This window comes from Ailuropoda melanoleuca, chromosome 3 (assembly GCF_002007445.2).
Source record: "Ailuropoda melanoleuca isolate Jingjing chromosome 3, ASM200744v2, whole genome shotgun sequence".
NCBI lineage: Eukaryota > Metazoa > Chordata > Mammalia > Carnivora > Ursidae > Ailuropoda > Ailuropoda melanoleuca.
The window spans coordinates 102,127,974-102,153,398 of record NC_048220.1 but is presented as its reverse complement, the minus strand read 5'-3'; the positions used below and the strand labels follow the sequence as shown (position 1 = coordinate 102,153,398).

Below are 25,425 nucleotides of genomic sequence, written 5' to 3'. Positions count from 1 at the left end.
TCTCATTTATTGTGTTTATCTTTTTATATCTTTTATCTCCGGTAGAGAGCATTATCTTCTTAATGACCACTCTAAAAATTGTTAAACTTTAATTTCTTTAGCCAGTTTTCTGCTGTTGGGCCTGAAGGTTTTCAGTTTTTTTAAAGTTAGAAATAGCGCTTCTGTTATGGACAACATAACTCTAAACACTCATCTAATTTGTACCATTAGGATAAATTCCTAAAGGTGGGACCACTGAGTCAAGTGGGTTGCACTTTTGCTTTGGGAACTCGGAGAGCAGAGAGTCTTTCCTGAGTGGCTAGCCTTCTGTTGACCGCAGTTCATCAAGGACTGAGCGGGCCCCGGTGGGGGGATGGGGAGGCCTAGAGGAGAGAGCTCTGGACTTGATTGCCGGCTCAGGGTTTTTATCTGGCCCTCCCTGTGATCAGTAGCCCAGATTTGCTCACACACAGACTTCCACCATGTTAGAGGCAAAGAAGGCCTTTCAGATCCTTCCTTTATGGAATCTGCTGGGATTAGGGATCCGTTATAGAGCCAGCTCTGGCGTGGCTCTAGTCTGTCACAGACTTACCCTCTCCATTGCTCAGGGCCCTCTTTATTGGAGGGTACAGAGCTGGGAGGGCCCTTCTGCCTCAGAGTTGAGTTCCTGGGGTGTTGGCTGCTGGTTGTTTCCATGATCTCACTTTCCATGATTCCTTTCGAGAGAGGCTGGTGCAGTTGTTACTGGTGTTTGAGCATGTGTCCTTCCCCTCTTCACCATGTCTTCCTCCTTTGGAAACCTGCAGGTTGCTTGATGGAATAGGGGTGGTAATGAAGGTGAGGAGCTAGCGGTGGCCCCCTCCATGAGTTTTGATTAACCATCTCTCCCTTCTTGTTCCCACAGAACATTCTGCTCCAGCCAAGGTGGTGAGGGCAGCAGTTCCTAAACAGCGTAAAGGCAGCAAGGTAAGGAGTAGGTGCGGGCAACCTAAGCGGACTTCCTTGAAGAAAGAGGTGGTGGCCTCTTCTGATCTCCAAGGTAGTTTTGGATCCTCTCAATAGCAGGGGAGCCCCTTTTGGGCCTCCAGTGTGGATGGTCCTAGTGGACAGACTGTGGCTTCTGATCTCTTAGGGGAATGGTATTTTGGGCAAGGGGCTGAATGGCAAGAGACAAGGCCACCCCAGGGCCCTTATAGAATTTGTCTTGCAGGTGGGTGACTTTGGAGATGCAATCAACTGGCCCACACCTGGAGAGATAGCCCACAAGAGCGTACAGGTGGGTCTGTGGGGAAGAATGGGCAGGTTTGAATGCTGTGGGCATACACACATTTGGCTTCTTAAGTTCTCAGAGCCTTGGATCTTACCTTTCTCAGTTTTTTAAGAGAAGTGGTTGGTATAATAACGGCAGCACAAATAGCTAAGAATCATCGTCATTTGAGCCCTTGCAAATGTCAGGAGCTGCCACGTGCTGCTTACCATTTCACCTGCCCTCGCAGTGACTTAGAGGTAGGTCCTTCAGTAATTCCCATTTGACAGATGAGGCCACCGACAATAATAACCATGAGCCCTTGGGAGAGGCTCCTAACCAGCCCTTGATGCTCAAGTGGGGATGGGAAGTCGAGTGTGTTACGTTATTCCAGAGCTTGTGTTCTCCATCAGCTATGCTTGAGTTGCCAGTGAGTGAAGCAGGAGAGTGGCCATTAGGCCAGGCACCCACCTCTAGACCATGTGTCTTAGGGAAGATGTGTAGCACTCTTTAGTCCCAGCAGAGGAGGAACTCCGGATCAGTCCTCTCTTTCTGGTGCTTTTGTTCTGGGCTGATGGCCTAGATTCCTCACTGGCTGTGGCTACTGGCCTTCAGTTCACAGACAGGGTTGCTGTGGATAAGCCAAGGGCTGGCGTCTCTTCCATCCCACAGACTACTGGGATGGTGTGGTCTTCTGGGGAGCAAATAATATGGACCCTGCGGGCCTAGCCCCTGTGTCCTGAGGGTGGTTTCTGTCTCTTAGACTCAAGGAAGATGATGGAGAGATAGGTTGTCTCCTACCTGCTGCCTGTTGGGCCACACTTCCCAGTGAAAGCATCTCGTGTAAAAACAGGACCTTATAACACATCTAGTCCAACTTGTTGTTGCCTGCTCCAGCTCCTCTGCCCTGGCGTTCTAGCAGCAGCGGTCCCCTCCTGTCCCAAACCAGGAGGCTCTCAGATTCACCTCACCTCCCTGTTACTCTGCTTCCTGCTGCAGCCACAGTCCCACAAGTCCCAGCCTGCCCGTAAGCTGCCATCTAAAAAGGACATGAAGGAACAGGAGAAAGGAGAAGGGAGCGATAGTAAAGAGAGCCCGAAAACCAAATCAGATGAATCTGGGGAGGAGAAGAATGGGGACGAGGACTGCCAGCGAGGGGGCCAGAAGAAGAAAGGTGAGTGACTTTGCCACAGGGCTTGGAGAAGTGGCAGGCAGAACTGTGAAGTGTCAGAACTTGGGGTTGCTGGACAAGTGTCAGGAGGCCTAAGGAGTCCTTAGGAGGCAGACTGACGTAGGCCACTGGGCCAGCAGTCTTCACTTCTGCCTTCTGTCTGTCAGTTCTACGTTACTTAGCAAGCATCTGGTAGGCCCTATTCTCAGCACTTGGGCTCTAGCAGTGCACAGAACAGATGAGGTCCCCGCCTCAGAATAATCCATGTGTCTTGCTGTGTTGCTGTCCCGTGTAAGATTTTGTTTAGAGACAAGAGTTCCCATTGCCTTGGCTGAGGTTTGTTTAGGGTATGGGTTGGCTGCTCTAACAGAGATTCAGAGTAACAGTGTTTTAAACAAGATGGAAGGTTCTTTCTCTCACCTGACAGCTGGGTGTAAGTAGGCTAGCCCTAGAATGGCAACCATTTCATTTCATTTTCCTTTCGTCTTGCGGTGGTGTGTTGGCTCTTCTCATCCAAGGTGGTTCACTCTTTCCTTTGCATTCCAGCTAGCAGGAATGGAAAGGGGGCAGAGTAGCTCGCTTTGAAGGACTCAACCTGGAACTGACTACCTTCACGTAGCTCTCGTAGACAGAATTTTGGCACACGTCTCAAGGGAGCCTGGAAGCGCCGGCTCAATTTTGGGCAGCCACGTATCCGGCTCCAGAAAGGGGTTCTCTGACCAGGGAGAAATTGATATTAGGAGTCAGCCAGGAGTGTCTTGTCACCCTGAGGTCCATGGCTTTCTTATTTTAGAGGTAAAAATGCGGTCCAGTGTGGGAGAAGGAATTTGCCCAAGGTCATCAGATTGTGAATCAGACCTGCTGCTCCAGACAGAGGAGTAACGGGTAGAGATGGCTAGGAGGGACCTCTCTTTCAAGCTTTCCTCATGTCCCTGTGCTGTCCTCCAGGGAACAAACACAAGTGGGTTCCATTGCAAATAGACATGAAGCCTGAAGTGCCCAGAGAAAAACTGGTCTCGCGCCCTGCTCGCCCGCCGGAGCCCCGACACACACCCACCAACCGAGGGGAGATCAAAGGTATGCACTGCCCACTGTGGAGTGCCTGGGCATGGGGGTCATCCTCAAGCATGACCCAGTGCCCCTCTTCCCATAGGGTCTGAGCCTGCCACCTACGTGCCTGTGCCCATGGCCCCCCCCACCGCAGCCTGGCAACCAGAGACCAAACCGGAGCCTGCCTGGCACGACCAGGATGAGACATCGAGTGTGAAGAGTGATGGGGCTGGTGGGGCGCGGGCTTCCTTCCGTGGCCGTGGACGGGGGCGCGGTCGTGGCCGGGGACGCGGCCGGGGTGGCACTCGAAGTACGTGAGGCCCCTTTGGGCTCCGGGATGTCCAAGGGAGTGTGGCGGGGGCGGTGGGCAGGGATCTCCCCTCCCTTATGGCACCCATTTCCCCCATAGCCCATTTTGACTACCAGTTTGGCTACCGAAAGTTCGATGGTGCCGAGGGGCCTCGCACCCCCAAGTACATGAACAACATCACCTACTACTTTGACAACGTCAGCAGCACTGAGCTTTACAGCGTGGACCAGGAGCTGCTGAAAGACTACATCAAGCGGCAGATGTGAGTGGGCAGGAGAGAGGAGTAGGGGGTCAGGACCTGTCAGAGGATGGCCGCTGGGCAGAGTAGGGATGGGCGGGTCCTTCTGGTGCGACGCTAGCAACAGTGGCTGCCCCTGGCTGAAGCTGAGAAAGATAACCGCTGCTCATCCTCTAAAAGCTAATTTTTCGTAAAGGTAATACTTATTGCAAAAGTGATACCATATTCACCTTCAGAAAATTTGAAATTACCACCAACGAAAAGGAGAGGGAATGTCCGGAGTCCGCCCCCTTCGGCACCTCTCTTTGTAATGGCAACACGGTCAGAATGCTAGCAAGCACCTACGGAGTTCTCCCTGTTGCCGAGGCTCAGTGTTAAGTGCTTTACAGGCATTTTCTTATTTAGTCCTGCACTTACTCCTATGAGCTGGGTCTGTCTCCATTTTGGAGATGAGCAGACAGACCCAAGAACTTGCCCAGAGTCTCGCAGCTAGTCAACAGCAAGGCGGATTTGAATCCCATTTCCGTCTGATGGCAAAACCCTAGCTCCAAACCACTCTGATACATTGTCCCTCAGTCCAGTGGGGGAGCCATTCAAGGAAGTAGATCATTTCAGGAGAGTGTGACAGTATTTTAGGAGAAGAGAAAGTGACTGGTAACAGTGGAACTGGGCTTTAAAAGCGGATGAGGGGTTTGCCAGGCATACAGAGAGGCTAAAGGGCCGGGGGAGTGGGTCTGACCCGAAGTTAAGGGAGCCACGACAGGATAACATCTCTTTTCAGCCCATAATACTGTACATATGATAGGATCAGGGTCGGTCAGAGGCTATGTGAGGTGTCTGGGGTGTACAGGACGAGAAAGGCAGACTCCTAAGTGATGCAGCAATCCTCCGTCTTCCCCCCTCCACCTAGCGAATACTACTTCAGCGTGGACAATTTAGAGCGAGACTTCTTCCTGCGACGGAAAATGGATGCTGACGGTTTCCTTCCCATCACCCTTATTGCTTCCTTCCACCGAGTGCAGGCCCTTACCACTGACATTTCACTCATCTTTGCGGTAGGTCTCCCTACCTGGGGCTGGGGTGCAGGGGAAGGAAAGATCCTTACTATGAAATGTGGGCCCCAGCAGAAAACCCCAGAGGAGTCCTCATCTGATGATTTCTGCTAAAGCTTCAAGGCTTGGCCAGCCTCTGTGCCTCCCTTCTCTCCTCTCTCTCCCTCTTACTGTGGAAAATTGCAGACATTTACAGAAGTAGACAGAATGGTATGATGAACCCATCGCCCAGCCTCAGCAATTACCACCTCATGGCCCGTCTTACTCCATCTATCCCCCATCTGTTTCCTCTTCCAAATTACTTTGCAGAAAATCTCAGGTAACCTGACATTTCATCCATGTTTCAGTACTTATCTCTAAAAGATAAATACCTGGTAAAAAACGTGGTCACCATATCATTATCACATGTAAAGATATTAACAGTTCCTTAATATGTCCAAACAGTCCGTTGCAATTCACCCCACTTGTCAAAAAAAATTTTTGTACTTTATGAGAATCAGGTTCCAGATAAAATGCATGTGTTGTCTTGCTAAATGTTCTCTTCTCCTCTCTTTTTCCTTCAATTCATTATTTGAATAAACTGGGTTGTATATCTTGTCGAATTTCTCATGGGACACAGTGGTGTCATCTAACGTGTTGTTCTGTATTCCACATTTTTTGTAAATTGGTGATCCAGAGGCCTGATCAGATTCAGGTTTGGGGGGTTCTCCTCCCCTCTTTGTCAAGAGTCCTTTATAGATAATGCTATGTTCTCTCAGGTGGCGCATAGCGTTTCATTTGTTCTCTCTTGTGATGCAAGCTGTTGTTGATGATCACTGCCTGTTATTTCATTAGGGACTGTGAAATGGAGAAATTCTAATTCTATCGATCTGTCTTCATTTGTTAGCTGGAATACCTCTTTAAGGAGGAACTTTGCCTCATCAGCTATTCAGTTACCAAGAGGTATGGTTTGTACAGAAAGGGTGGAGAAATGCTTGAGCTTTCCCTTTGTTAACCAGTTGTCAGAATTATGAGTTGATTGATCCCTAATAACTTTCAAGGGTTTGGGTTGTTTGGTTGGTTTGTTTTTGTTTTCTGCTTTAGTGTCTCTTAGTATCATCACAAACCTGTGGATTCAGACATACTGCAGTTGTCTCAGACCATTGCAGTTCATATGCTGAATTCGCTCGTCCCATCCGTGGCTAGGGGAGCCCTGGTTGATCGGGTACATTTCCTGCCTCTGATCTGGAATAGGCCATTTGTTCAAGGAGCTCTAGGTCCTTTCTTTTGGGGAAATGGTATTTATGTACCATACAGTCTGAGTTATAGGAATGTTTGTTGCTGCTTTGATTGGTCATTGTTTCTAAAGCTTTTTTTTTTTTAAATACATCAGGAGAATATACTGATATTTTCTATTAAAGTTCAGGACTACAGGGTCTCTACCTAACAGCAATGATGTTTTATCTCTAATACTCCTTTCTCCTATACCCCAAGTCCTAATTGCTGTTTACTTCAATGTAATTACTCGTTTGTTTATTCAGTGGTTTATATACCTTATTCTCGTAATAATACCTGTACTACTACTAAAAACATGTTTTTTTCTACTTATACATTCAAGTGACTATATTTTCAAGTACTTGGAATAATCTTTGTGTAGTTACGTCTCTAATTTGACGTCTATTAGTTTTGTTAGTTTCATTTTGCTCTCAAGTTTTAGGGATTACTTTTCCCCCTCTAATTTCTAATTTGTTTTGCGTTTAGGTAAAACATTTACATGGTTCTTAAGTCAACATGGTATATATTCCCACAAGTCCAACTTAAAATTCTCTCACTTCCGCCTTTCTCCTTTTATTCCCCTATCAGCAACTTGTTTTGAATCCTTCCATTAAAAAAATAAGCAAATGCCTCTCAGTGTATTTGTATCCTTCCCCTATGTTAGTTAGATGGCAACAGGTAATGCATGCATTTCTTCACCTGTTTTTTGTTCTCCCTTAATACATCTGGGAGCTGACTGCATAATAGCACATTAGAGAAAGATGCTCTTCGTTCCTGCTTAGAGTTGTGTATATAGCTTCCCATATTTTTGCCAGCATATCTTTGGTGTAGATTTCTAGAAGTGAGAAGGCTGCACTACAGGGCAAATCGCTGGGTTCCCTGTCTCTGGGGCCTGTGCCTTTGCACTTCCGCCAGCAGTATAGCAGAGGGCCTCTTGCCCCAGCCTTACCGACAGAGTGTGTTGTCATGTGTTGCGCTGTTGAAATGTTTCCCATTTCCACTAAAAAGATTGAAAGACAGCTGTCCTCCCTTCTCCACTGTTCACCCTTTTTCCTAGAGATAAACACCCATAGTAGTTTACCTGCGAATCCTATAAAAATGTGTATGTAGTTTGTATGTTTTATTTAAAAATTCAAACACCAGTGGCATCTTAGACACATTGACCTAGAACCTGCTTTTTTATGGCTCTTTCCACCTCAGCACATGTGAACCTATTTATACCACTGAATGGATGTGCCATCATTTATTTTAAATTATCTATGTGGTGGCAAGTTGGGTACTTTCCAGTTTTTCCCATATTGCAGACAGTGTTGCTGTGAATGGCTTTTTATCCAAATCTTACACATAATGTAATCTGTCTATGGCCCTGTTTCTCTGGGGGCACACTACTGCATGTAGAATGGCAAGGTCACAGGGCAGGTGTATTTTTCATGTTGGTCCCCTCCTACAAGTTTGAATATCTTGTTTGTCCGCCAGTTGTGGAAGATGGTGCCAGTTTTCTTGCACCTCTGCCAGCACCAGACTCTTACCTTAGCTCGCGGGGCCCAGTCATCCATCTGCCAGCCTCCAAGACCTCATTCTGTCCAAGTGTTCTCTCTGCACCGTCTCCTTCCTTCTCCCCTGCAGGCCCTAAAGGACAGCAAGGTGGTGGAGATTGTTGATGAGAAAGTCCGCAGGAGGGAGGAGCCGGAGAAATGGCCTCTTCCTGGTCCCCCAATAGTGGATTATTCCCAGACCGATTTCTCCCAGCTTCTCAACTGCCCCGAGTTTGTGCCCCGCCAGCATTACCAGAAGGAGACAGGTAGGTACTGCTGGCGTGTAGGCATCTTCCTCTTGTCCTTGTCCTCCAGCCAGCACTCCTTCTAAGAGCTGGCATCAGAAGGAGGACTGGAAGGTTGAGGACCTCACCTTTCCACCCTTCAGAGTCAGCGCCTGGTTCTCCCCGTGCAGTCACCCCAGTGCCAACCAAAACAGAGGAGGTCAGCAACCTGAAGACACTGCCCAAGGGCCTGTCTGCCAGCCTGCCTGACCTGGATTCTGAGAACTGGATTGAAGTGAAGAAGAGGCCGCGGCCATCCCCAGCACGGCCCAAGGTGGGTGGGGCCCAGGGCCCAGAGGGGCTAAGCCCGCAGGCCGGCTGGCTCTGTGTTGTGATGCAAGCCGAGGTCAGCAGTGACCACGGGAAAGCTGGTGGGCCCATGTCCTTTTCCAGTGAGGATCACCTCTCAGGACAGCTCCTGCTCTGTGAGTAACTGAGTGGCATTTTTCACAGGAGAGAATCCTACACCTGGCAGCAGCATTCCAGGTTTTTTGGTGTTTGACTCTGGCTTGCCCCATCGAAATCGCTGGGGCTGCCATAGTGCCTGCATGTGTCCTCGTTGCCCCTGTATAAGCCACTTGGGCCCTGTGAAGAGCATAGGAAAGGGAGCAGACACACGGCCTGGAGGTAGAGTTAGGCTAGATGAGAACACAGGTCTCCTATCACTGATGGCTGTTGACCTTGGGAAGCTTGTTTACTATTTCAAGTCTTCAGTGTTCCCATCTTCAGATGAAAGAAAGAAGGGCTTAGGCTGCTCTAAAAATTGTAAAACAATATGCCAGTAGTACACATTGAGACCACTCTTCGAGAAGTATTTCCATTTCAAACTAAAACTAGTGCCCCCTTTCCAGTAGCGGATGTGTGCTCCATCTGCCCCATCCCCACCTCCTCTTGGGAGATTTCTTTGGTCTGCGACTTGTGAGGAGGCCTTGTAGGTCACCTTCGACTTTGGGTCTCTGAAATTCTATGTCCCCTTTTCCACTGTGCCACTGTGACTGCCTCCCTCTTGTTCATACCCCGACTTCCCTATGTCTTCTGGCTGTGGTCCTTCACAGAGTGTCAAGGGATCAGACCAGAGTCATGAGGAAAACAGTGGAGAAGGACTTTATGAGGTCCAGGCCTACAGACTGAAGGTTTGGAAAGGCAGGCAGGCTTGGCCCCCATTTCAGAATTAGAGCCCTGCTCCTACCTGGCCTATCTTGAACTTAAAAGAGAGTAGGTTTGGAGTTTATATGGGAAGCTTTTTGCGTAGCAGGGAATTGACTTTTTCTATATAAGTTGGGAGGTGGACAAATGCTTCTGCCCCAGAGTCTCAGATAAATTCATCCTAGCAACACTCTGAAATATTTTCTTTTTGCCAAGAGCGCCCTGTTTTCTCTTGCCTCTGGAACATGCTGTTCTTTCCACCTCGTACACTCTTTGTCCCTGCCTTCATCTGGCTTACTTATGCTCATCCTTCTTCAGTAATTACGTCTCCCAGGAAGCTTTCCCTGACTGTCCCCACTCCCACCTCTAGTTGGTTAAGTGCCTCTCCCTGTGTAGTCCACAAATTCTATTTATAATCTTTACCAATACCACATTGCATTTGGCTGGCTGGTTGTTTGAGTTTTCTCCCACCAAGCTGTGAGCTGCCTTAAGTTCAGTGGGTTCTTGCTCACTCATCAAACAGTTGAACGTCTGCTATTGCTTGGTCCCAGGCTAGGTACAGAGGATATGATGGAAAGCAAGGCAGCCACGGCCCCTGCCTGGTGAAGCTTCCATTTTCTTGGAGAGATTTGGGATAGCTGGAATGGATGGACCAGCCTGTAGAACTTAGGCTATGTGCCCATTGGCAGGCTAGGTAAATGAGAGCACGGGGCTGCGGGGCCTTATCACCTCATTGTTTGTGAGTGACTGTGATGTGCACTGGGAGAGAGGAAACCTGGAGTCATGGGGGACTGGCTGCAAGGCTGGCAGCTGCAGCTTGCTGGCACGGCCAGGGCCTCTCTCTCGGCGGACAGCTACAGAGGCTGATTCAAGGACCCCCTGGTGATCTGCCCCCCCTTTGATCTTCCCCATTTTAGAAGTCAGAGGAGCCCAGGTTCCTCCACGCGACCTCTCTGCCTCAGCAGCTGCCCTCGCAACAGCTGACATCCAAGGAGCAGGACGAGCAAGAGGAGCTAGATTTCCTGTTTGATGAGGAGATGGAGCAGATGGACGGGCGGAAGAACACCTTCACTGCCTGGTCTGATGAGGACTCTGACTATGAGATTGATGACCGGGATGTGAACAAGATCCTCATTGTCACCCAGACACCACCTTATATGCGTCGGCACCCTGGGGGGGACCGCACAGGCAACCACACCTCGCGTGCCAAGATGAGCGCTGAGCTGGCCAAGGTCATTAACGATGGGCTCTTCTACTACGAGCAGGACCTGTGGACTGAGAAGTTCGAACCTGAGTATTCTCAGATCAAGGTGAGGCTTGGACATAGCAGCGGGGTGGAGCCTGGGGTGTCGGTAACATGTGGGGAAGAGCAAGGCTGATTCGCTGTGTGCCCTTGGGCACAGAGTCTTGGTATCCTCATGTATGAGAAGGGGGTAGTAATTGACACCTTGCTGGGGCATGAAGTGAGGAGAGATGTAGAGACACTTTGTAAGCTGTGTCACCATGAGACGTGATCACTGTGCCACCCGAATGTCCATGTTTAATGTCCTGACAGTCAGCCACACCAGTGGGGAAGAGAAGAGAGATTGGATTGTTACTTCTTCTCTTCTTAAAAATTTAGGCCTATATGGAAGTTTTTTTTTTTTTTTTTAAAGATTTTATTTATTTATTCGACAGAGACAGCCAGCGAGAGAGGGAACACAAGCAGGGGGAGTGGGAGAGGAAGAAGCAGGCTCATAGTGGAGGAGCCTGATGTGGGACTCGATCCCAGGACCCCGGGATCACGCCCTCGGCCAAAGGCAGATGCTGAACCGCTGTGCCACCCAGGCGCCCCTATATGGAAGTTTTTTAGGGACCTTGTTTTGAGTATGGAAGATAGAGAAAAAACAGGTTTAAAAAAAAAATCACTGCTNCGGCCAAAGGCAGACGCTGAACCGCTGTGCCACCCAGGCGCCCCTATATGAAGTTTTTTAGGGACCTTGTTTTGAGTATGGAAGATAGAGAAAAAACAGGTTTAAAAAAAAAATCACTGCTGCCTGAACGCAGTCAAAACTTACAGGTTTTTATAGACCAGCTCTGTGAGGTGAGCCTGTGTAGCAGTAAGCAGCAGGGTATTTGGTGGAGGTGAGGAGACGGTGGCAAGAGGGGAGTCAGGGGTCTGCAGGGAGCTCCTCATCTCAGTCTTGCTGCAAAGAGGGCTGGGCAGGGACTCAGCCCTTCTGGGTCAGCGCACTTGTGCCGAGGTAACTGGGGCTGGGGAATGGTGTGGGGCAGCTGAGAGCCTGGGGACCAGAATTCCACGTATGTGGACGTGGGAGCTGCCCCCTGCAACTTCCTGCACGTCTTGATTCCTAAACAGGCTGGGGCAGTCTTCTTACTAACATCGTCTCCCCACCCATCTTGTATCTGCAGCAAGAAGTCGAGAACTTCAAGAAAGTCAACATGATCAGCCGGGAGCAGTTTGACACACTAACCCCAGAGCCCCCCGTGGATCCCAACCAAGAGGTCCCTCCTGGGCCACCCCGCTTTCAACAAGGTGAGAGAAAGGTGACACCTGGGACCCTGGCCTGAGTGGGAGAGTACAGTCCTCTGACGGGGGGCCTCCCAGGTACAGACAGTCACAGGCCTACCCCTGCTCATTGGCCTGCTCTCTCTCTGCAGTCCCCACTGATGCCCTGGCCAACAAATTGTTTGGTGCTCCTGAGCCCTCCACCATCGCCCGTTCTCTACCAACCACTGTCCCAGAGTCGCCAAACTACCGCAACGCCAGGACCCCCCGCACTCCCCGGACACCGCAGCTCAAAGACTCAAGTCAGACGTCACGGTTTTACCCAGTAGTGAAAGAAGGACGGACGCTAGATGCCAAGGTGAGGCGCTCCTGCTGGGGTTGACGAAGAGTCTTGGGCTGACTTAACTGCGTTCCAGTGCTTTCCTGCTTTCCCTTGCCTAAGCCAAGACTGCCACATCCCAGGCCTGCTCTGTGTTCTTAGGCTGGTGGGCCCCCCCAGGATCGATTGGTCACATCTGAGAAAGGGACTGAGTGTGGGAGTGGTGGCCCCATGTCGCCATGATAAGGCACAGGGAGGATTGACCAGGTGTGGGTCCTTGGACTCCCAGGCCTCGATTTCCTCACCCGTGAGACAGGCATACCAGTTTCTGGCTCAGACCTATGGACCTCATGTGTGAGAGACTAGATATGAAAACGTAAATTGTGAATAACTCACACACGAGGTGATCTTAGTCCTACAAATGCTTCATGTTCCTCAGAGTTGCGTGAGTTAATAACAAATTCTGGACTGACCTTTGCAGATGCCTCGGAAAAGAAAGACAAGACACAGCTCAAACCCGCCCCTGGAGAGTCACGTGGGCTGGGTGATGGATTCTCGCGAGCACAGGCCCCGGACGGCTTCCATCAGGTGCCGGCGCGGTGGAGAGGAGAGGGGAGAGATGAGGCTGAAGACAGGGTGGGGAGGAAAGCCAGGCAGTTGATGGGACCAAGAAGGAGGAAGCTCTTTGGTCTATAAATTAAAGAAAGGGACCCTTACCTAAATCCAAAAACGTGGAGAAGTCTAGAGAAGGTAATCCAGGGCCTGGGAAGGTTTTCCCAAAGAAGTAGTGTCACAACTGCCTGGGACCAGATTCTCTCAGAGAGACACTATCTGTGAATTGATTTCAGAGGTGGATATCTGCTGCCTACCTCAGGATAGCCAGGTCATTAAGTAAAAATACAGATTCCTGGGCCGCACCCTAGATCTACTGACTCAGCTTCTTAGGGGTAGGGTTCAGGTTCCTCCCTCCCCCACCAGGAAAATTGCCCCAGTGTTTCCTGTTCCAGAGCAACATTTGGGAGCTACTGACCTGTACACTGTACTCCCTGCAAACATGGCACAGACTGAGACTAGGCATGGTTTTAAAGAAAAATATGGATGGACTACCCCATAATAGCTCATTAAAGAAAGTTAAATGTGAACTTGGGATAAATAAATGCTTATAAGCTCAGGTTTGGGCATTGTGCTGCTCTGGGATGTCAAACAGTCCATGACCCGGGACTAGTCTCCCACTCTCTGAGCCTCCGTGGCTGCTTTGTAAAACCCACCAAAGGTCAACGCGAAGACAGGCCGAAGGATATAAGTTGGCCTACCCCAGTGCTTAGGTCTCTTTGTTGCCCTTTGAGAGGCTAGATCTTGGCTGATGGACCAGAGGGACCCCTTCTCACCTGATGGCCAGTTGCTCCAGGGGTCTGGTGACACTGTCTCTCTCCTCGCCTCTAGCTCCAGCCCCTCAGAAGGGACACCTGCAGTTGGCAGCTATGGCTGTACCCCTCAGTCTCTGCCCAAGTTCCAGCATCCTTCCCATGAGCTGCTTAAGGAAAATGGCTTCACACAACACGTCTACCACAAGTATCGTAGGCGCTGCCTTAATGGTAAGAAAGAAGCACGGGGGAGAGGGGCCTAGACTCTGGGGCCACTAAGGTCCAGAGTGTAACGGCTGCTGGCGCAGGTGATTCTGCTTTCTGTGACCTTAGAGCAAGAAGGATTGGAGTTAGACTCAGGCCAGGTAGTTTTGGGATACAGGAGGCTCAAAGAGTCTGATACTCAGAACATTTCTGTTCTTTGATCTTCCTCTATTGATAATAAAAAAATATCAAAAGTTTATCTATTTCTGGCGTGACTGCTAAGTCAGCTATTGTCCACTGTGGTCCACTGTTGATCATAAAAGGGTGTATGTGGGGTGGCATAGATTCTCCTAGAGCAAGGGTGGCTTAACCATGGGTTGTGGACCAAATCCAGCTAGCTGCCTATTTTTGTACAGCCCTTGAGCTAAGAACAGTTTTCATATTTTTAAGGGGTTATGAAGGAAAAAGAGAACTTATGACCAAGGCCATATGAAGCCTATAAAGCCTAAAATATTTACTCTGGTCTTTTATAGAAGAAAGTTTGCTGACCCCCTGCTCTTAGAAGTTGGTGTAAGGAAAGAATCTCTAGATTCTCCCATGTGTTCCCTTTTATCACAAAATGAGATGTCTTTTAACTGTGGGTTTCTGTCGGGTTGGCTGTGAAGATGCTCCCTTGTAGTTGTTAATTCCCTTCACCCCTTTTCAGTTAGCAGCACGTGGCTGCTAGGTGCTCCGCTCATCTGCCTTACTCCCGTGGGTGTGGGTGTGGGTGGTGACCGCTTTGTTGAGATAGAATTCACATACTCTACAGTCAACCCATTTAAAGCATATGGTGTAGTGGCTTTTAGTATATTCCAGAGTTGTGCGTCTATCCCCAGAATCGATGTGAGAACGTTTTCATTACCACAGGAAGAACCCTGTGCTGCTTACCGGTCACTTCCCATCTCCCCCCCGCAGCACCTCCCAGGCCTGCCCAGTCTCCAATCTGTATGGATTTGCCTGTTCTGGACTTTTCCTGTAAATGCAGTCATCCAATCAGCAGTCCTTTGTGACTGGCTTCTTCCCTGAGCATACCGGTCTCGCACTTCCTCTCTGTTGTAGCGTGGTACCAGTCCTTCCTTCATTTCTTCCGCTGGGTAGCATATGTCACGTGGTGTCCGTCTCTCCTTCACTCATGGACCTCTGGAGTGCCACTTTTTGTCTATGATGAATAATGCTGCTATGAAGATGTCCATTTTTGTGTGGACATAGTTTTTTATTTGCAAGGTCATGTGATAACTCTTGTGTTTAACCTTTGGAGGAATTGTGAGACAGTTTTCCAAAATGGGGCCACCATTTGTTGTTCCTGACAGAAAGTATAAGGCTTCTGATCGCTCCACGTCCTCCCAGCACTTGTTGGTGTCTATCTTTTTGATGATAGCCATCCTAATAGGTGTGAGGTGGTAAGTGATAGGTCCTGCTGGTTTTGATTTGCATTTCCCCCCATAGCCATTTCTCTTGAACATTTTTTTTTTGTGCGCTTATTGGCCATTTGTCTATCTTTGGAGAAATGTCCATTCAGATCCTTTGCCTACTTTTTAACTAGATTATTTGTCTTCATTATTAAATTATAAGAGATCTTTATATATTCCAGGTACATGTCCCTTATCAGATTCATGATTTGCAAATACTTTTTCCCACTCTGAGAGTTGTTTTTTCACTTTGTTGATAGTGTCCTTTGAAGCTACAGAGGTTTTTAGGTTTTTAGTTTTTTATTTAATTTTCTTTTAAGGAAATCTCATTTATTTTTTTTTTTTTGATAGTTTTTTTTTTTTTAAGATTTTATTTATTTGTCAGAGTGAGAGCACGAGCACAAGCAGGGGGAGCGGCGGGCAGAGGGAGAAGCAGGCTCTCTGCTGAGCAAGGAGCGTAATGCGGGACTCGATCCCAGGACCCTGAGATCATGTCCAGGGATCATGTTCCTGGGATCAGGACCTGAGTCAAAGGCAGACGATTAACCAATTGAGCCACCCAGGCGTCCCTAGTTTTTTTAATGATACTAAATTTATCTCTTCTTTTCTTGTTTGTGCTTTGGTGTTGTATATTTTTAATGTTACCATTTTGTAATTGTTAATATTGTAGGACTCCCGAAATAATGATTGTTAATGAGTAATGAATATAAGTTGTTGGATTGCCAAATTATTTGTTCATGCTTTTCCTTGTTCCGACTACGTTTGAGAGCAGTAGCATTTGAGGTGACCAGCTAGACCACATGACCTGGATTAAAAGCTAATGCCCCCACTTCTGATGAGGTTAGGTCCAGCGCCCAGCAGCAGGGCCTGACGCAGGGTGGTGCTCAGTAACCGTCTCTTCACGGACGGAAAGGACATGGGATGAGCAAGGGAATTGGGTGGGGTGGGGAGATAGGAGAAAGGACCGCAGTCCTTGAGCCCAAGAACATTTGTCCCCTGGATCACAGGCAGTGTGACCCTGACACATCTTTCCTCCTCCTTCCCCCAACAGAGCGGAAACGCTTGGGCATTGGCCAGTCTCAGGAGATGAACACTCTCTTCCGCTTCTGGTCCTTCTTCCTCCGAGATCACTTCAACAAGAAGATGTATGAGGAGTTTAAGCAGCTGGCTCTGGAGGATGCCAAAGAAGGCTACAGGTGAGCGGGATGTGTGGGTGTGGGGTAGGGGGTTGGGGTCTGGGTGGTGCTTGCAGGGGGTGAGGGGTCCCTGGTGGGTCTGCCTCCAGAACTGTAATCAAAAATCTCTTGTGTGTATCCCAGATACACTTTATAAAAAGATGATGATTTTTGAATGAGTAATAATGTTCACATGGTTCAAAATGCAAAGAGGTCAAAGGTTATATCATGAGCAGTCCCCTCATCCCTATCCCCCTGCCTCCAGTTCCTTTCCCCACAGACAGCGAGCATGGTCAGAAACCTGAGGGCTTTCCTAAAAATACTTTGCTTGTGTAAGGAAGGAGATCCCTGTAGTTTCCCACCAGGGCCCTGTTGTTTACACAGAGGATAGCCCCTAATAGACATTATTTTGCACCTTTTTAATACTGTATTTTATTTTTTAAGTTTTTATTTATTCGTCAGAAAGAGCGAGCACAGGCAGGGGGAGTGGGAGGCAGAGGGAGAAGCAGGCTTCCAGCTGAGCACGTGGGGCTTGATCCCAGGACCCTGAGATCATGACCTGAGCTGAAGGCAGTCATTTAACCAACTGACCCACCCTGGCGTCCCTCATACTGTATTTTAGAGATCATTCCGTATCCATACGTAAATAACTTTCTTGTTCCTTTTTATAGCCTCTACAGTCTTACACTGTGTGGATGCACCATAGCTTATTTTTCCAGTCTCCTGATAATAGATATTTTGGTTGTTTCCAATATTTTGCTATTAAAAAACAAATACCTGGGGCGCCTGGGTGGCTTAGTCAGTTAAGCATCTGCCTTTGTCTTGGGTTGTGATCCCAGGGTCCTGGGGTAGAGCCCCATAGCGGGCTCCCTGCTCCGTGGAGAGCCTGCTTCTCCCTCCCCCTCTGCCTGCCACTCCCCCTACTCATGTGCTTTCTCTCTGTATCAAATAAATAAATAAAAACCTTAAAAAAAAACAAACCCAAATATCTTTAAAAGACACTTTTATCACCCCCCCCCCAAGTAAAAGGTTCTCTTTGTAAGCAATTTGAAAAGTACGGAAATACTAAAAGAAGCTGGGGAGACACCCTTCAATGCAGAGATAACCAGTGTGAATGTCCTGCCATAGTTAATGCATTTAGATCATCACATGAATGCCTCTTGGTGTCTTATTTATCATTTATAAGCATGAGCATTTTTCCGTGTTGTTAAGATATTTAACTTTTTTGCTTTCTTACAGAAATTCACATGCTTTTTGGTGAAAGTTTAGAAAATAGAGATAAGATGATATGAAAATCCCAACTCCCAGGGATAGCCAGTGTTAATATTTTTAAGTATGTGCCCTTCCAGACTTTGCATGTATGTGTAGATGGAAAAGTTAACATATTTATTTCTAAAATGGGCTCATTCTCACATAACATTTGAAACATGTCTTTTCCACTTGATAATCTATCATAAGCATCTCTCCGTATCCCTCAGTGTATATTTACATTATAATTTTTTTGAATGATTTATTTGAGAGAGAGCGTGCGAGTGAGCGAGCTCGACCACATGTGGGGAGGCGAGCTTACGTGGGGAGGAGCAGAGGGAGAGGGAGAGAGAAACTCCCAAGCAGACTCTGTGCCGAGCATGGAGCCCAACACAGGGCTTGATCCCACAACCCTAAGATCACCACCTGAGCTGAAACCAAAAGTCGGACACTCAAGCAGCTGCGGCACCTGGGTGCCCCTACATTATAATTCCTAATAGCTTATATTCCGTTGTACAGATTCACCATGATTTTTCTTAACTGCTTCTCTAAGACATTTAAATTTTGTTTAATAATGTTGTTATGAACAGTTTTGTACATCTGTAAAATACAAAAATGTATTTTTGGCCATTTCCCTAGCATATGTTCCTAGAAGTAAAATTTCTTTCTTTCTTTCTTTTTTTTTTAAGCTTTTTAAAAAATCTATTTGAGAGGGGCGCCTGGGTGGCACAGTCGTTGGGCGTCTGCCTTCGGCTCGGGGCGTGATCCCGGGATTCTGGGATCGAGCCCCACATCAGGCTCCTCTGCTAGGAGCCTGCTTCTTCCTCTCCCACTCACCGCTTGTGTTCCCTCTCTCGCTGGCTGTCTCTGTCAAATAAATAAAATCTTTTTAAAAAAAAAAAATCTATTTGAGAGAGACAGCGTAAGAGAGAGAGCAAGCCCAAGTGGAAGGGAAAGGGCAGAGAGGGAGGGAGAAGCAGACTCCCCACTGAGCAGGGAGTCTGACACAGAGCTTGATCCCAGGACCCTGAGATCATGACCTGAGCCAAAGGCAGATGCTTAACCGACTGAGCCACCCAGGTACCCCAGAAGTAAAATTTCTGAAGTCAGATAAGCAAACCTACTAATTGACATAGTCACATGACTATATAGAGAGAGAGAGAGAGCTCATCCCAAGGATTGGCAAACTTTCTATAAAGGGATAGGTGAGAAATATTGTAGGCTTCGCAGGACATGGGGTGGTTTATGTCACAACTCCTCAGCTCTGCTCTTCTAGCACAAAGCAGCCAGTGACGTTTCATGAACAAATAAGTGTGGGCAGGGGGCTGTTGTTTGGCTAGAGTTTGCTAACCCCTGGCAAACCATAAACTGCTAGAGCCCACTTAGACTAGCATTAAGTGTTAGCCTTCTTAAAGATTAGTTACCATTTTCTTGATAATCCATGTGCTTAAAACGGTTTCTTAGTTCATTTATGATGGAGGTGCATTTCCCTGTTTTACAAGTAAAGAAACCATGTCCCAATTTCACTGGCTTGTGTTCTACAGATACGGTTTGGAGTGCCTTTTTCGATACTACAGTTATGGCCTGGAAAAGAAGTTCCGGCTGGACATCTTCAAGGATTTTCAGGAGGAAACAGTGAAGGACTACGAAGCTGGTGAGAGCCGGAGTTGGAGCTCTGCTGCAAGGCCTGGTCATCCAGGCCTTCTTTCCCTTCTCCCTCCCCGGGTCAGCCCGGGTCTGCCTGTGTATCAGTCCCATCCCACCTCCTGCTCCCCTGAGCCTCTTTATACTCAGCTCATCACCAGCCCAGCTTCTCTCTGACCTTCTCTCTGCGTCTGCCTCCTCTTTCCTGTAGGCCAACTCTATGGACTGGAGAAGTTCTGGGCCTTCTTGAAATATTCCAAAGCCAAAAATTTGGACATTGACCCCAAACTTCAAGAATACCTCGGCAAATTCCGACGTCTCGAAGACTTCCGAGTGGATGTGAGTGGAAGTCTCTCATCTTTCTCACTCCTGTCCTGGAAAGAAAGCTGGAGCAGAGATCAGGATACCTGGGTTATGGTCCCAAGCTGTGCCACTAGCCTAGGGACTCCTTCCCCTCATTGGGTCCTTAGTGTCTTCGCCTGTAACATAGAGGGTGAGAAGTGGACACTGACAGCTCATTGGAGGGGGTTGTATGGTTGTACCTCCCTCCCTCCCATGGTCCTGTAGCTGAATATTATAATGCTCTCTCCCTTTTATCTCATACTCCTTGCTGGTTGAGCCCTAGTCAACCATTACTGGTTGAGTGGGATGAGTACCCAAGTAAATGTCCTTGTTTTTTCTGGAAGAGACCAGTTCCAACCATCGAAGTTTAGAAATTATGTTTTAACACCATACCATGCCGCCACCACCCTAGCCTTCTTGGAGCGGTAACTCAATGGTGACATCCAGTGGTGGATCAGGGTTATTGCTGCTGGGCGTATCCAGGGAAGCGATAGAGTGATGGATGTCTCTGTGTTATGAGTGCTTCAGGGACTCCAGAGATGAGTGAGACTTTCACTCAGAGAGTTTAGAATGTAGTAGAGCTGTGCTAGTCATCCTATTCCCTTGAAGCCTTTCAGCAAAAAGACAAATACAAGTAAATAGCAATAATAGTCCTCAGATGTATTGAAAAATTGCCATTGATTGAGTGATTACTGTGTACCAGGCACTGTGCTAGGCACTTTATATTGACCTCCTTTAAACCTTCATAATGTGGTGAAGGAGGCAGGGTTTATTGTTGCTATTGCTGTACCAGTGGGTAAATGGAAGCCCGTGGCTGTCCAGTGAGAGGGTGTCAGTGCCACTGAGTCCTCCCAGTATAAAGATGAATCTGTTGTCTTCCATCCTTAACACCTCCTCGCTTGGGGCTTGGAGGGGGGCACACGTGCAGAGAGAGGTGGGACAAGAAGGGCTGAGCTTTGGCTCCTGGGAATGGAAGGAAATGTCCTCGAGGTCACCGGACCTTTGGTAGCCGTGAGGCCACACTGGATCGTGGTCTGACTCTCCGGTCAGTGTCCTCTCTAGGGCCTGGAAGGAGATGAGGCCATCCCCGGGAGCGTCTGGGCCTTCTGCGCTGAGACGTCTCAGTGTACTGCATGTCACATTCCGTGCATCATCGTTCGAGCACCAGGCCCGTCTCAGAAGGTGGGGGGGGCAGAAGCTTATGTGGGCAAAGGTCTGGGCTTGAGAGGTAGATGGGTCTATCCACATTTTGCCTTCACCAGTTGTAAGCTGTGGGATCCTGGGCAAATTATTCTTTCGTGCTTTACTTTTGGGATGGTCATATCTCCATCAAAGGGTGGTATAGGCCCCATGAGTGAATGTGCAGAAAACAGCACGGGGCTTGGCGTCTTGGCACGGAGACGTGCTTCATAAAACTGGTAGGTAGTTTTTAAGGTTATACCTATTATGTACATTTGGAGGTAGGAAGTGGCCCCTAATCACCTGTGACTCCCTCCTGTCTTACAGCCCCCCATGGGTGAGGAGGGCAACCACAAGCGACACTCAGTGGCGGCAGGAGGTGGCGGCGGTGAGGGCAGGAAGCGGTGCCCCTCCCAGTCTTCCAGCAGGCCCACCACCGTGATCAGCCAACCCCCCACACCACCCACTGGCCAGCCCATCCGGGAAGATGCCAAATGGACAAGCCAGCACTCGGACACACAGACTTTGGGAAAGTGAAAAGCCCGTTTAGCCCTGGGGTTTGGGGGGGGGATGGGGGGTGGGCAAGAGTCCATGGGGGTGCCCAGTCCCAGGAGAGGGGACAGAGAAGGGACAGGCCTAGAGTCATTAGAATGGGCCTTCGTGCTGAGTAGCAATGCGTACACCATTTGGGCTATCAGAGGTACCCCTGGGCAGGAGCCTTCACACACCCCCTTCCCCCTCCTCTCTCCATGACTCTTCACATCCTAGCTTCTAAGGGGGGGAGGGAAAGGGGGGAGATTTTTTTTATATATATATATATATATATATCAAGTTTTAAATTATTGATAGTTCGTCTGGATTACCAAAATCACTCTGTAGCCCTGCCCGCGGCTGGTAGGCCGCAGCCCTGGTTCCCACCCGCAGCCTCCTCCTGCTCCCCCTCAAGCCAGCTATGCAGCCCACAAGAAGGCCCTGTGGGCCCCATTGCCCAGCACTGTCCCATGGAAGGCTCTGGCAGCGTCCCTGGGCCCCACAAGCACCAGCCCCCTGATCATCTGGGGCTTGCCATCACCATGTTCTCCCCCTGCTGTCCCCACCATGCCCTTCTGCCATCTTCTGGGAGAAGGAAACCAAAGGATCTAGAAGTGGGGGCGGGGGAAGGTTTCATCCTCTCCCCACCCCCTTCTCCCCATACCCCTTACTCCCCAGCCCAGAGAGACGCTGCTCATACCAGAAAAGACTATTGAAAGATGATTTATTTTATTTTTCTCTGACCTTTCCATCCTTGGAAAAATGGAAAAAAAAAAAAAAAAGACAAAATCGACCATAAAAAACCAAAAAAATAAATCAGAAAACCCCCACCTAATCCACAGAAAGTGATGTCTTTCCCTACCCTTGGATTTTGTTTTTTGTTTTGTTTTGTTCTTGGAAATAATATTTTTTTAAAAGTTGCCTTATTGTGGAGCGGGAATCTGAAATACCCAAATGCCTGTTTTCCTCGGTGGAGTCAACTCGAAGAGCTCACACCTTCTCTGGATGTGCCTGGGCTGGATTGGCTAGAATCTTTCTCTGGACTGAGTTGCATGTACAGTGCCTCCTGCCTGTAGGCAAGAGAGTTGGGGGCGGCTCAAATCAGAGCCGTGCCCGCACTACCCCTGCTGTTGCATCGTTTGAAGCTGACGTCCTGTGTCTGTATACTGCTGCCACTGTCGTGTTCTCGCTCTGCTTGCTGTTGCTTCATGGCAGGCCCCGGCCTGCCGTGACACCCTTCATCCTACCCTGGGAACCCCAAGGCCAAGTTGGCTTCAAACTGTTGAAGAAGAGCATTGGCCTGGATCTGGGATACACTTGGCCTCAGCTTGACCGTCTCCCCCACCTCCAAGGGGAAAGGTGAACACCTGGCAGCTGAGGCTTGGAAATCTGTTGCCCTGAAAGAACTGAGACCTCAAGGAGGCATTGTCTCATAACAAGTGGAGAAGGATGCCATTCTTCTCCCTCAGGTCTGGTGGGGTCTCCCCATCTTGCATCCCCCCCTCTGCAAGCCATCTCTGTCCACCCTCCAATGGACCCTGCCTGGGAAAGAGGATGAGGAGGATTTGGGGGCTGGGGGGAATCCTGCCAGTTGGAGAAGCCCCGCGGCAGGAAGGTATATGTGGACATAGAGTATACCTGACTTCTCTTCTCCAGCCACTGACTGCTTGTGTTGGGCTCTGAGTGATAATGGAATGGCTGGAGTCTGCTGGCATCCGAAGCTAGGGAGGGTGACGAAGGACTGGCCCACACAGATTGAGCTGTGTGTTGGGTGCGGGCGTGATGACACGTTCACCCTCATTGGGGACCGGGCAGCACAGAGAAGTTGGTGGTAGTGTTGCTGCATCGCTGACGCTTCCTTGGCCCTCTTTTTAACTGTTTCCTCCATTGGGCCCAAAGATCGGGAGTAGGAGGCTGTATCCCAGGCTGGCAAGGGCTTGCCCTCTGTCGTGGGCACCTCATTACTTTCGGCCTGTGCCCTTCCCCATCTCTGCCCTCCCAGTGGTTAGTATGTGGGAAGCCCACCTCAGTTCCTGTGACCCGGTTATCTCGAAAGTCAAGCATGAGTGTCTGGTCTCTGCTCTAAAAGTAGGATCTGAAGCCTTTCCCTGCTGTCTGGTGCCTGCCCCACGTTGTACCAGACACTGGACTCCTGCACCCCCCTTCCTTCCCTTTTTAGCCCCTTTCTTTCCCTTGGGTCGCTCAGCCCTGTACTGTATCCAGCACCATAGAACCTCAGTGTTTGTCCTCTGCTGGGTTTGGGGGCACAAGGAAGCCTTGGGGTGTGCAGAAAGGCTTTTCTTACCTAGAGTTTACTCCCAGGCCGGGGGGCTGCCATCCCCTCCCTGATCCTCCCACAGACACCCCAGAGAGAGGAAGCCCCTTTGGGGTGGGGAGGTGAGGACTTCATCTCAACGCAGGCTGAGGATGGGGGGAGGGGGCTTTTTTTTCTTTCTTTTTTTGTAACATGTTAGGAATTAATGTTGAAAAGAGTAGTTTACATCTTCACTTTCTGAAGACACTTGAATTTAGGACCGATGTATCTGTGACAGGCATGCCAGGAGCGGCCAGAGCCACCGGGGCTCGCCGCTTCACACCCACCACCTTCCTGTGGGGGTCCAAGACCCAAGACACAAAGCAGCAGCCTGCCCAAACCCTTCTGCTCATCCTGTACCCTTCCGCGATGGGTCCGCGCCAATACGACCTCTGGGCATCAAACATCACAGGTCTGTGTGCCTCAGCCCTGCTAAGGGGCAGGTTTCTCTCGCCCTCCTCTGAAGCTGGGAGCAGTCCACCACCGGTAGAGAGTGGATGCCTGGCCCTGCCCAGCCTGGACCCCCGGGGCTCAGGTCCAGGTGCTGAGCCCCCATGTCAAAGTTGTTACGTTCTTGTTTTGTTCCATTGTAGCTCTTTTTTTCCCCCTTTTCCTGATTGATTTTAGAAAAAAAAAATTAAGCTGCTCAGAAGGCCCTGGAATTGGGGAGGAGGGGCAAGGAAGATGACCAGACGAGGGGCAAGGGTGGGTGGGGGTGGGTTTTGTTTTTTGTTTTTGTTTTTGTTTTGCCAAAAAGCCTGGGTACAGCGGTCTGGATCATCTGGTGCCCTTGTGAGTGGGACCGGACGTGTGTCCTGTGTGGAAGGGTCCCTGGATTTGCCCCAGCCCCCACCCTCTCCTTCAGCCATGTTGATGGCAGAGGCAGAGAAGATCAGAATTTATAGCCCGTTTCTCACTGGAGAGGAAAACTTGTCATCTGGCTTTGCGGAGAAGGTTCCACCTTATGCTCATAGTACGTTATCTTTACCATGTGCTAGGATATCACATTTAAAAGGACAAAAAAAATGTAAAATACTTGAATGAGCTTGTATTATAACATTAATATTATTGAGAGTATCTGCTTTCCAGGCTGAAGTGATTCATTCATTATTCTAGTCCTGCTTTAGTCCTTTGTAATTTGTGGTAATTATGCTTTTCTTTTTAATACAAAAAAATGTATAAAAATAAAAACTTGAAAAGGCAAAATACTGGCTGGTCTCCCATCTGGGGTACAGCTCTTGACGGATGGAGCCTGGTTAGGGTTCCTTCAGGTCCAGGGGAAGCCTGCACTCCGAATGTGTACATGAAAGCTTTCAGGGCTCTGCCACTGTGCTTGTGAACTAAGGAACAGACTCCTGAGGCTGTCGATGAATGCAGCCAGGTGACTTCCTCACTGGTTTTGAGAGCTGCTGCCAGCCTTGAGTTCACATCCACCTCGTGTCTTACGTGAGACATGGCAGCGATGGCTGGTGCCACAGAGCAGAAAGCTGCCGGCCCAGCGGCTCCAGGGTTTCTGCCCACTTGCCTGGCTCCCAGCATGTCCGTCCTCTGGCTGTGGCCTGGCATCTTGTAAGGAGACAGCCGGGAAGGTTGCTGTGATGCCTCATGGATGGCCAGCATAGCCCCTCACCGAACAGACTTCCCCGCTAGGGTGTAGAGGCCTAACGGTTCGGCACTGTGGCCTTAGAGGAATCCAGGTCAGCCAGCGAGCCCTGAAGATTGAAGCTAGGAAAGGCTGGAATAATGACAATACCCCACCCCACCCATGACTGGCCCCTGGGCTGTTGGTGGCTTTTCCCTGACCCGGGAGGCCAGGCGCCAGCAGCAGTAACATTCGGAAGGCCAGTCTGGCCTACATGTAACAAAACTAGAAGTGAGGC

General features: G+C 49.2%; 1 protein-coding gene across 3 annotated transcripts; it reads left to right on the top strand.

The window, feature by feature from the left end:
• Positions 1 to 857: 857 nt before the first annotated feature.
• Positions 858 to 24,751, top strand: LARP1 (La ribonucleoprotein 1, translational regulator). Of its 3 annotated transcripts, none has more exons than XM_034656823.1 (18): positions 858 to 945; positions 1,190 to 1,255; positions 2,225 to 2,399; positions 3,345 to 3,473; positions 3,550 to 3,657; positions 3,856 to 4,018; positions 4,905 to 5,049; positions 7,927 to 8,101; positions 8,224 to 8,393; positions 10,183 to 10,575; positions 11,678 to 11,801; positions 11,927 to 12,132; positions 12,575 to 12,681; positions 13,537 to 13,688; positions 16,164 to 16,308; positions 19,080 to 19,189; positions 19,391 to 19,518; positions 21,028 to 24,751. In XM_034656823.1, exons 3-18 carry the CDS (start codon positions 2,276 to 2,278, stop codon positions 21,235 to 21,237), a joined length of 2,589 nt encoding a protein of 862 aa, XP_034512714.1. In that variant the 5' UTR covers positions 858 to 945; positions 1,190 to 1,255; positions 2,225 to 2,275; the 3' UTR covers positions 21,238 to 24,751. The 3 variants fall into 3 exon arrangements, with proteins under 3 accessions (XP_034512714.1, XP_034512713.1, XP_034512711.1); XM_034656822.1 differs by having other exon boundaries at positions 3,550 to 3,678; XM_034656820.1 differs by having other exon boundaries at positions 3,550 to 3,756.
• The last annotated feature ends 674 nt before the right edge of the window (positions 24,752 to 25,425 follow it).

Excerpts from the sequence above, each read along its gene's own strand:
- LARP1 (XM_034656820.1), top strand. The coding sequence starts at position 2,276 with ATGAAGGAACAGGAGAAAGGAGAAGGGAGCGATAGTAAAGAGAGCCCG. Across the intron at positions 11,802-11,926 it reads GCCACCCCGCTTTCAACAAG|TCCCCACTGATGCCCTGGCC; the intron begins GTGAGAGAAAGG and ends CTCTCTCTGCAG. Across the intron at positions 13,689-16,163 it reads TCGTAGGCGCTGCCTTAATG|AGCGGAAACGCTTGGGCATT; the intron begins GTAAGAAAGAAG and ends TTCCCCCAACAG.